The 12,477-nt window shown below is 43.3% G+C and overlaps 1 protein-coding gene across 1 annotated transcript in view; it reads right to left on the reverse strand.

Annotated features, from left to right (window-relative positions):
* LOC148009988 (serine/arginine-rich splicing factor RSZ21A-like) overlaps positions 1–12,088 on the reverse strand; it is a 58,301-nt gene extending 46,213 nt beyond the window's left edge. The window contains exons 1-2 of the mRNA XM_087672947.1: positions 11,889–12,088; positions 10,855–10,943 (exon numbers count right to left, since the gene is read on the reverse strand). Of these exons, the coding sequence (XP_087529073.1) occupies positions 10,855–10,943; positions 11,889–11,977 (178 nt within the window). The 5' untranslated portion in view covers positions 11,978–12,088. The remainder of the gene's footprint in view (positions 1–10,854; positions 10,944–11,888) is intronic.
* Between the last annotated feature and the right edge of the window lie 389 nt (positions 12,089–12,477).

A 12,477-nucleotide genomic window follows, 5' to 3' on the forward strand; every position in this document is an offset into this window, starting at 1 on the left:
GTTTTGAAAGGCTGCCACTTGGCAAAACTGTCAAAAGTGGATACGGCAATGGAAGCATAAATAAATGTTGAAATAAACTACTAAACACAAGACAAAAGAAAAAGAAAGAGAACACACTACAAAGAAGAGAACTCAAAAGGATGCTCAAGAAATGGAATCCATATACCAAATACAAGACAATCGCATACAATAGTAAGTCACTGGCTACGTGGGCACTAGCACCAACTTCTCTCTCCAAAAAGTAGTCCTCCTGGTGAATGATGATGATAAATGAGGAGGAGGAGCCCCACTATATAGGCATGAAATAGGCCTAAAATAAATGCTGGTCAACTGGCATCATAAATGTCAAAATGACATGAAATGACCACAACAAAAAATGCCTAAAATAACTACAATGTGTCCAACCCTAAATGGCATGCCCTGAGTCACACATGACTTAACAAGCCTGCTAACAAAAACTTCCCCATGCAAGTGGAAAAAATAAGTTCGAGGGTCGAAGAGAGAGAGACAAAGAGGGGAGAGAGAGAGAGAGAGAGAAGGCTGCCATTGCTACTATAACAATTGACAGGTTATTTCCAACCAACAAGAGACCGCCGTCCAAGAGTTGGTGACATACCAAAAGAGACTCCATCAGTAGATGACAGCAGTTTTGAGGGTTGTTCCAGCCAAGCAATATCATATTTGGGGTGTTCCATCAATGGAGACAGCTTTCATGACTGTTTAATCAGGGCAACAATTGATTTATTCCATTTTCTCACAACGAAAGTATGAAATTTTTCTCTCCTTTGTATTCTCTCTCATCCTTCCTTAGAATTTCAAGCAAAACTAGCCATTGGAGGTGAACATTAGTCATTTTAGTCATTTGCTGTAAACCCTAGTTTACAGCAAAAATTAGGGTTTGGCAGCCACCTTAGAAACCATGCTCACAAATTGAAGGCCTAGAGACTTGAATTTTAGTTACCGAAATTGGGGCAATTTCAAGAGATTAAGTGGCATTCAACCAACAAACATTTGGGGATATACTTGTCACCCAAGGAACACAATTGAAGACCAATCTCCAAGCAAACCAAGGGGCAAATTGGTTTGAACGCTTACTAGTCATTTATGACAGCAAGAGACAATTGAAGAGCAAAGGAAATTCAAGGAATCTCATTGTATTCCATCCAAATTGCAATTCAAGATAAAGACATACTGGAAGGGGCGCCAGTTTTGAGACCAACAAGCTATCCATTGTCCAAGATTAAGTGGTAACATTTGCATTGTCAATTTATGTGAATTTTATGATTGCTGTAATTGTTGATTAATCGAGTCATTACCACCCCTTTGAGAGTATCAGGGCTTGCAATGCTGAACTAGCTGATCGTGGAGATGATGGACAGCAGGCTGACGGGGACAGTCTGGAGCAATCGCCAGCAACTGAGAGCTGTCGCCTATAGCAATGGACAGGCTGAAGATAATGTGGCTGCAGTCGATGATGGATGGACAGCAGATGGAGGCGGGCTGCAGGCTGGAAACTGGGCGCCAACAGCAGCAGAGGGTGTGTGGGCTAGTGTAACGTGCAAACAAGGATGATGGTTGAATGGGGGCAGCCTGGCTATTTATAGATGTGGAAGGGCGCCCCAAAAATTAGGGTTTCCACTAAACTCTCTCGAACCGCTGCGTTTACCAATTTCCAGCCTCCAGACTCCTGTGTTTTGGTGACCAACCTACTGCCATTCACTATTCAACACTCCTACACTCCGACTGGTGGTCACAGACTTGGGATCCATCTTCGGTGGACGTCACACTCCGACATTGCTCTGCCCTTGAGCACACTGTACACTCTTACATTCATTTACAACATTCATTCACTTCAGAGTTGTGTTCTCTCTCTCCCTTCTTCAGTTTGTGTTTGAGTTTTGAGTTTTGTGTTTAGGGTTTGAGTTTTGCCCTCTGTGTCTATGTCTGTCTCTTTGTGTTTATGTCGTGGTCGTACACTCTATGTGTCCTCAATGCAAACCCTAGCAGTTTCCTTCACACGGTATCAGAGTCGGTGCTCTTGTAAAGAGATTCCTGCGGATATTGTGGAGAGCTAGTCTTTGTGTGAGGCACACAATACGACTCGTAACCGAATCACAATGTCCCAAATACCTTCTTCTCCAGTTCCTATGATGTCTTATCAGGCTTCTCCATCATTGGAAGCCCTGAGACGGCATTATGGACTTGGTGAGGAGGACGACACTCCACCTTCACTAGATTTCACTAACATGACAGAGGAGGACTTTGAGGAGTACTATCGCAACAAGTATAGTAATGTTTACACCCCTCCTACCAGTTTTACTACCACATCCGGACTAGTTGGTGAGGCTGGCCACCTCTCCGATCATGGAGGACATACGGCATTCGAAACGTCTCATGATCCATCTTCATCATCTCAGCCAGATCCAATGTCAAGTTTGTACAATTCTTTTGTGTTGCATGAATCAAAACCCTCGCCTGTTTCTTCTTTTCAGCTACAGGATCCGGATGGCTTTGCATATGTGAACTTCAATAGAGGGGGCTCACGAAGCAGACGAAATTCAAGTACATCTATAGCTTCTGTTTCATTTGAGCACATCACACACACTTCTCACTTCCCTCCCATCCCACCCTCTTCTATATCACACCTCTCATCATCTTTCCAAAACCTTGGATTACACTCCACATCTGCATCACACACCCTAGAGGTTGGATCTTCCATCTCCGCTCCTAGCACCTTTTCCTTCTCCACCCCATTCTCTATCTCTTTGCACCATGGTACTTCGTTAGGGGGAATGCCACCCTTTAACATAGTGTCTCTCACCTTTCAGCATATGAGCACACCCATAACTCCTAGGACGACTGTGATGGGCATCCCCCTCACTATCCCCAGCTTCACATCTCCCATGACCACTCATACGCAGGGGTTTCCATCCTCAGCTTATGGTGCGTCTTCACACTCTCCTTGGGTTACACCTACACAGAGATTCCCATCTTCTGCTCACAATGTTCCCGTCCCACCTCCTTGGGTTCCTCATGTGGCTACCATGCCCATGCCTAGTCAACCCATCCCTACCTATGGATCCACCTTGCACACTACACGCATGCCTGGTGGGCACTCTAGGGCCAGTTCCCAAGTGTACTCCACTCCCCCATCCTACCCACACTACACTTTTTCACACTATCCATCTCGGAGCACTACCACTCCTGTTGCAACGGCCAAGAATGCTTTCACGGATGAGACACGTTTTAACGGGTCAAACTTCAACACTTGGTCTAATTTCATGCAACAAGTGCTTGAGTCTCAGGGTCTTTGGGACCTCGTCATTGCTCTAGAGCCTATGCCGGACCCTCGACTAGCTCACCCTAATTACATCCGTCAATGGAGAGCCCGCAATGCCACAGCCAATGTTGAGCTGATGCAAGGATTGCTTCTTGAGTTTCACTCTCAGTTGCAGCACTTCTTGCTCGCATCAGAGCATTGGAGTCACCTTCTCGATCGCTATGCGGCTCGTGATCGTACTCGGCGCATCAATCTCGACTTTGAGCTTCAAGAGTTCTCTATTAAGGAAGGGGATGATCTGAAAGTCAAGCTGGCTGAATATAGATGGTTACTTGCCGAGTTCACCACTACTGGCTCTCCAAAGTCAGATGACGATCAGGTTACATTCTTCTTGCATAAGTTGCATGACAAGTACTTCAATTTCATTCAACACATCATCTCCCAACCTAAATTGCCAACCTTCTACGAGTTTGAATGCCAATTATTGCGTTACGCGAGGCTGTATAATCAAGTCCACAAAAAATCCTCATCATAGCCTTACTAAGAGCAGAGAGGGTTGGTTGCCTCTTCTTCGGGAGGGACAACCACTAGTGGCAAGAACTCGCTAGATGAGAAGGCACGCCAATCAAAGGTTGACTCCTCTTCCTCAGATGGAACCAAAGAATCTAGACCTATCTGGCAACAACTCCCTAAGAAAAACCGGTTTTGCACACATTGCCAGAGAGCAGGCCATGTGGACGAGGAGTGTCGCTCCAAGGCCCACGGTCTTCCACCTAAAAAGCCTCCGCAGACCGCTACGATTGCACAGTCCAGACACACATATACATTCATTGCATTTATTTTGGGTTAGATTTTCTTTCTACTCTGTTTTGCTTTGGAGCATCTCACTACTAACCTCTGTGTTTGCAGATTCTCATCTCTTTTGCGAGATTTTGTCTTTCAATGTAGGGCTAACTTGCAGATTGCTTTGGTCCTCCCTAGGCTAGAGACGTGGAGATACGCACATTTCCTTTCATGGTTTCATCATCCTGGGATTGCTTGCTCTTCTTCCAGCATGGCCAAGTGAACAATTTCCCTCCGAGGGACACTGTCCAAGTGGCACTTGCTGCATGAGCATTCTTCAGTATGTAGCATACTTTGCATCTCATTGTGCAGAGCACCACTTGCGTGGATCCTAAGCTATTTCCACCAGCGGCTGTTGTTACCATACCACCATCCTTTTTCATCACATGGATACCTCATCACCTATTTTTCCTCGTCATCGACACCCTGTGCATCAAATTTACTTCACTTATTCAACCAAAAAAAAAAATCCATGTAGTTCCATCCGCCTTTGTAGGGCTTGGTAGGCCACTGGGCAGCCAACAAGCACCCTTTGTCCGATGCCCTGTCCTCTCTAGGGTGACTACTTGGATTTCCTTGGTAAGATAACCATCGCCTCTGTAGTCTTGGTAGGCCACTGGGCAACCGACGTGCACCCTTTGTCCGATGCCTTGGCTGCTTTGGGGTGGGACGCCTTGGGATACATAAACATCACAATGGTTGGCCTAACCTTTCAGCTCGGTTTTAGGCCTGAGAGGGGGTGTTGAGCTAAAATATGCATTACTTGCTGATTAGCCTCTTAAACAGCCCCAAAACACACTAAAAATGCTCTTTTAGAGTAAAACCCTAAAACGGAGAGTGGTTCGAGAGAGTTTAGTAGAAACCCTAAAACGGGGAGCGGTTCGAGAGAGTTTAGTGGAAACCCTAATTTTTGGAGTACCCTTCCACATCTATAAATAGCCAGGCTGCCCCCATTCAACCATCATCCTTGTTTTGCAGATTATACCAACCCACACACCCTCTGCTGCTATTGACGCCCAGTTTCCAACCTGCAGCCCGTCTCCATCTGCTGTCTAGCCATCATCGACTGCAGCCACATCATCTTCAGCCTGTCCATTGCTGTAGGCGACAGCTCTCAGCTGCTCGCGACTGCTCCAGACTGTCCCAAACTGTTGTTCAGCCTGTTGTCCATCATCTCCACGGTCAACCAACCTGCGTTTTCAGCATTGCAGGCCCTGACACTCTCAGACACTGTTTCAGCCTGCTGTTTACAGCAGATTGTGCACAGTTTCCAACCTACGATCGGTGGTACACTACTGCATTTACCAATTTTCAGCCTCCAAACTCCTGCGTTTTGGTGACCAGTCTGCTGCCATTCACTATTCAGCACTCCTACACTCCGACTAGTGGCCACAGACTTGGGATCCGTCTTTGGTGGACGTCGCACTCTGACATTGCTCTGCCCTTGAGCACACTGTACACTCTTACATTCACTTACAACATTCATTCACTTCAAAGTTGTGTTTTCTCTCTCCCTTCTTCAATTTGTGTTTGAGTTTTGAGTTTTGCATTTAGGGTTTGAGTTTTTTAGTTTTGCGTTTAGGGTTTGAGTTTTGCCCTCTGTGTCTGTATCTGTCTCTTTGTGTTTTTGTCGTGGTCGTACACTCTGTGTGTCCTTAGTGCAAACCCTAGCAGTTTCCTTCACAAGAAGGTAGAAGAGGACACCCAGGGTTGTCTCCGTACATAGTACGGACTAATCCGTACGGTACGGTATGGTACATATCCATACGATTTAGTACGAAAAAATGGACACTTTTTAGCCACTCTACTTTAAGTCTACAACTTTTTTTTTTCTATTTTCTCTCTTTTTTTCTTTTTTCTTTCTTATTTCTCCCCCAAGTCTCTCTCTCTCTCTCTCTCTCTCTCTCTCTCTCTCTCTCTCTCTCTCTCTAGCCTCTTCCTCTCTCTATTTGCACTAGTACCACCTACGAAAGGTTTGATACTATACCATACTTTAGGTACCGTACCTTACGTATTAGTACCATAAGGTACCAACTTAATGGATGCATCTTTCCCATTCGAACTGCACTTTGGGACAAGCTAAATGCTCTTCATATTAATATGATTCTCCCATGAGATTAGGTTATTTGAGATTCAAACAATCTCTCAACCTTCACTTCTCTTATTTGTATGATCATGCATGTATGATGTATCCACTCCCATCTATGTAGTTATAAGTTGTAGGTAGTAGTAGCGCATGTTGCCCATTCCGCATTAGGTTTTGGCATGTTACCCTCAAGTACTCATCTTATATGCTCTAATAGCATTGCTATTTAGACTTGAAATATCTATTCTATTATCTTTTGTCTAAAATAATCAAGATATTTTTTTGTCGTACTAATATCGTACCGTACATTATAAAATCTTAAGGTACCATTTAGTATCATATTTTATCATACCGTACCGTATCGTACCTTTCGTACCTGACAACTATGAGGACACCAAGGAGCTATACACCAAGATGAACGTCAAGGAAAATCTACACATATCCACTTGGAGGGTGGGCAAGAAGGCTATCCCTAATACTATGGAAAATCGTTCAAAAGAGCATGTTCTCATCCTCCGCTTCCCCACCATGGAGACTAAGAAAGATTTCTTGGCCCAACACCAAACACTAAAAAGATGCAAGTGTGTTTATAAGTGATGACCTCACACCAACCCAACTAGCCCACATGAGGAAATGTATACCAAGAATTAAGACAGCCAAGGAGGCCAAGTTGGCCTTCTAAAGAGGAGGGAGAGTTGTGATCATGGATAAGACGCACAAAATGATGATGGGAGACCTATGAGACCAGCCTTTTAGTAGTAGTCTAGAATTACAATGGAGCCTTGGGACTAGATGTGGGGATATTTGAGGAGACATTCGGAGGAAGAGACATAGTATTCTATTCAGCGACACATCAAGGTCCACATGCTACACTTCCACGAGTGACTCAATATAGATGGGAATCAACATACACGAGGGAGACACACATGAATCATAGTAGCTGAAACCAACCTTCCTTCAATGGATGGGTAGTAATTCCCTGATTACAACTCAATTACAGTACCAAGCATTCATTGCAAAACTGAAAATACAAATTTACCTACTAATCTTTGGACAATGGACACCCACTTGGCCCCAAAACTAGCGCCCCTTTCGGTATTTCTTTAGCTTTACTGAAGTAAAAGTTGATTTATAATAGGATCCTCTCCCCTTGCTGTCCAAAGTGACTAGCAAGTCTTCAATCTGATTTGTCCCTTGATTCAGAAATCAATGATCTTCACCCACTTCGAGAAGAGTGGAAATGCCCCAATTTTTATGGTTGGCTAGTCCTCCACCTGATTTCAGCTGAAAATCATTTTCAGCCCTAAATAATTCAAGTCTTGGGAGTCTTCAATGTCTAGCATGCTTCCCAAAGGCAGCTGCTAAACCCTAATTTTTGCTGTAAATCAAGGTTTACAACAAAGATTCACCTAAAATATCCACCTCCAATGGTTGGATTGTTGTAAAACTTGGAGTAAAGCTAGGAAATGGCTGGAGAAAGAAAGATAATGATGCAAAGAAGAAAAAAATTCAAAGATTTGTCACAAGAATTTAGTGAAATTGAGCTGCTATCCCAATTTTTCAACCCCAAATGGATTCATCAACAGCAAACGGAGGCTGTAATCTTCAAGAGAAAGTGCATCAACCGCAATCACCAACTTCTCCTGGTCAAGAATATGCGACCACCTTCACCAAAATGGTCTCCAATGGCTAAGAAATGGTCCCAAAAGCAGGCAACAACAACCCAACCTCTCTTCCCAACAACTCCAAAATGCAAAAACAAGATTTCTTTCTCCCTTCAGCCCCAATTCAGCTTTCCCAAACTTGCATGGGCAAGTTTTGCCAGGTGGCAATCTTCTAAACTGAATTTCCAGCATTATGCACATTATTATTTAATTTTCAGTCTAAAATTACTGAAATTTAATATAATAATTATTTTGGTGCTAAAAAAATAGTTTGACCAGCCAATAATTAAATTGGCTAGGCCATTTCATCTCCCGATTGTCTCTATGCCATTTTTTACCATCACAACAGTGTTAAGTACCATTAAACACCACATCTCTAGTGTCATCCAATGATTTCCTCGGATCCTGGGCTCATTTATTTGCACTAACCTCAGTTGCACCTCACATGTGCAACATTTACTTAAACATGTGATTAAAAATTAATTCACATGTTAAGTGAGGCTTGTAAAAATATACGTCCTCACAACAATAGCTATGAGTTAGGTAGAGTGGTGATCCAAGTAGTCAACATGTATGAGCAAGCCAGGTACATATGGGTGAGAGTGAGAGGTGAGGAGCATACTTTGTACATTGGCATATACCACTGCCCCCCTATGATGTCCCAATATGTCCCACCCAAGGAGCAATCACCATAGATAGCCCTCAATGAGGATATCAGGGAGTTCGAGAGAGAGGGAGATGTCAATCTACTAAGGAACTTTAATGTCAAAACAATTTGCCACCACATCTTTCTTTTATGCATTTGAGGAGATGCTACAAGAGCAAGATGTGGAGGAGCTACAGATGGAGAGGATCTCACAAGATGTGGGAAAATTCGCAAGGTACGAGAGGCATCTTGTAGAGTTGGGCACAACACATGGACTAGCCATATCAATGGTCTAGCCAGATATCCTCTATTCACATGTTACCCTCATCAATATGGTGCCAACACAGTAGACTATGTACTTTGTCCTTCGATGCTTATACCTCATAATCCAAGATCTCACAATCTCGCCATGCTTCATATCGGAGTTGTAGTGGATCGTGCTTACCTATCATTCACAATAGATCTTCAATCCATCCATAAACAGACTCATCTGGCAAATCAACACCGGAGTATTACTTCACTAGAGAGATAGAGGACATCTAGTCGGCAAAGATTTTTAGATTATTATATGATGCCAACCCCACACTCCATTACATGAACTCACTAGTAGTTTAGTGAGGCTCTACATGCAACAACAAGTATAGCATTCCTACACTCACAACCCACACAAAGAGCTCCCTCCGGGGTGATACCTTGAAACAGTTGATGTTATGATGATTGTCATGAGACTAGGGCTCATTTATAAAGAGAGGTAGCATTGGGATCCACTACCCACCACAAATACGCACAACTACTCTTCAAACGCCTCATATAGCGAAAGAAGAGAGCATTCTTAGCCCAGTTGGAGAGAGACTTACACCATTTATTCTTGAGCCAAGACTCTTGAGAGGCTTGGAGGCTTTTTAGACAGCATCGTTCACCCACACCCATCACATCTACTAATGCGTGGGGGCAAACCTGTCTCTATACAGTTGCAAATCAGCCTCCTCTCCCTAATCCACCAAAGCCTTGCCCACAAACACCTACTTTCTTTGCGGTAAGTCCGATCCGAGAGGCTATTGACAAACTCAATAGAGGTAAGGCACACGATCATGATGGCTTTGTAGCTAAGCACTTGATATATACTAGGGATTTGGTGGCAAGACTTTTAGCATACATGTTTAATAAAGCCATGTGCGAAGGCTTTCCAAAGTGCTGGAGCACTAACACTTGTGCCTATCCTCAAGTTAGCTGATCCAACTATCGGATTATCATAGTTGGTCACATATTGGCCAAGTTATATGCCTCCAATCTTGAGCATGAGCTAAGCGAAGAGCAAAGAGATGGAATCTCAAAGCACAAGGATAGGCCGATTTTAAGGGAGGCTTTTCTTTATTGGATTGCATCCTTACACTTAGAAGCGATTATTGAGGAGGGAAGAGCTCATGGACAATGGATTTACTAATGTTTTGTGGACTTCCACAAAGCTTTTGATATAGTACCAAGAGCAAATTGTTACACAAACTAGATGATATGGGAGTGCCTAGGGAGCTCATCTAGGGGATTTCGCACAAATCAAAAACTAAAGCTAGATTTCTCCTGCACCTAAACACAAAGAAAGATTGGCCCCAAAGCATGGCACCCCTTGCAGCTTTCCTTTATGATTAGTAAATTGCCAATACAATTGTTACTACTCAAAAAGCTCTAAACACACACTGGATCTTGCCCCCAAAAACCAACCAAAAAAAAAACTCTTTGGTACAATCTATTGCAATAGATCTCTCCCAGAAGCCATCACTCACAATAGAAACACACCCAAATCGGCTTCAAAGCCACTCAATTAGCCCAAAACAGCATCACCCAGCCTTGAGCAGCATTGCCTATGCTTAAACAACTATCACTTGCCCTAGAACGCCATCATTAGATAGGAAAACATCATCACCAAGCTGATAGACAACATCATAACTACTTTAGACATTTGGATTGCTCTGAGATTAACCAAAAGAAAAATTCATAGCCTACCCAACAACAACCACTCCCTCTCCCTCCCTTTCTCCTTCTCGCATATACACTTTGCACAGAGCAGGCAGTATCCACTAGGCCAAGAAGACTATATTGAATTGTACAGGACCGCAACACCTAACACCCAGCAATACTTCAATCTTGCATTATCCCTCGATGTCAACTATGACGCAGCAACACCGAACAACCAGCAACAATTCATTCTTGAATTAACTCCATATATTAAATAAATAAGCATGTCAGGTGCAATATAAGGGGCAAAGCCATCAGCAAAAGCACAACACACATTATATGAGAAGATAAATTTTAATAACAGATAGAAAATGAGATGTACCGTCCAATGATCGAATTGCATCTGCTGCATCCCTTCTGTCATCAAACTCTACAAATGCATAGCCAGGTGGCTTGCGGGCCACCCAAACACTGAAACAACACCCAAAAGCAGTAATCAGCAAAAAGACATGGGACACAACCCCCCACAAGGTATGCATACAGCGTTTTTTCCCTTTGTCAATTGAGTTCAAAAACAGACAACTGCATCATGCACAATTTGCCACATTCTTTCCGACAGCAGACCATCTCATTTGCAGAAACATTTTGGGTCCCCTCGGGCTTTAAATTGAGATAAGATCTTTCAAGCAGATGATTTTTCTAAGCTTCAGCAGCAAGTTTCTTCCCAAAGACAGAGAGTAAGCAGTGGCAGAACTCAATATTCAGATGCTCCAAGGAGAATCCATGCTTACATCAGTTACTGTACTAACCCCACCCCACGTCTGTGCAAGAATTAGTAAGATGCATCTGCTGAACCACAAGAAGTTTTAGATAAATTCCCACTATTATTCCCACATTATGAATGACAACAACATCATAAGCTTTCGCAAGGAGGCACCACATAGCAGGCCGGCAACCCCCTGCCCCCAACTGCACCTAGCTAGGTATGCAGTGCCTCCTGGGCAAGAGCTCATGATGTTGAACACTATAGGGGAAAGAACCCTTCTTCCCACATAAGAAAATGTCAAAAACTTCTTGCACAACGATGAATTTAGAAGACCACTGACCGTTTGCAAACTCATCAGAATTAAAATCGCAGAAAGGCTGCAAATTTCGGCAGGCATGCAAGAGCTCAAGATTGAATAACACAGTGACACAGAACTATCCCCAATGCAAGCTCCTGAAAATTTGCGTTGGCAGAATGCAACGCTCTCAATTCGGAGCGACGATTAACAGGTTAGTGAGGAATTGCGTGATAGGATGGATCGAGGACAGCACTCAAAGCCGCTCTCTGTCTCTGGTGTTAATTCGTGGATCATGTTAAGAAGTTTTCTGCAATTCTACATGAAGGCACCACGAATGATTGAAGCAGGGTACCTTCTGAGGATACCATAGACGCGGAATTCGTCTTCCAGTTCTCTTTCAGAGGTGCGGGGATCCAGGTTTCCCACGTAGACCCGCGACATGGTATCACAGACGAGAGCCTCACCAAACCCCCCTCCCTCTCTCAAACTCTTTCACAAAAGCGCTCCCTTTCACACTCTTTTCCAAGCTCCTCCTTCCAAACCTCGCAAATGAAACTATGTACACGCATGCTGCTGCTGCGTTCACCAACACTTTCAAATTTTTAAAATTTAACATTTTCAGAAAATTGTTTAAAACCTCTTTCCTAAAATTTTAAGAATATGGTTTAAAACCTTAATCTTTCCTAACTTTTCAGTTATAAAAATACCCACTGCAATTTGAGTCAAAAATCCCTCCATATTTTTGAGTTGAAGGATTTTGTATCTGTTACCAAATTTGTTATTCGTGAACACCACACATGCATCGATCTTGTTGGGCTCAGCTGATGTTTGGTTCAAATGGACCTCGACATCAAATGATGCCCTAATAAAAGGATGATACTCAATAGGTTATCTAGGTGCTAATAAAATGATGATACTCAATTGGTTCAAATGGACCTCGA

This window comes from Lygodium microphyllum, chromosome 30 (assembly GCF_053477565.2).
Source record: "Lygodium microphyllum isolate KBCC chromosome 30, Lygodium_microphyllum_v1.1.10, whole genome shotgun sequence".
Lineage (NCBI taxonomy): Eukaryota > Viridiplantae > Streptophyta > Polypodiopsida > Schizaeales > Lygodiaceae > Lygodium > Lygodium microphyllum.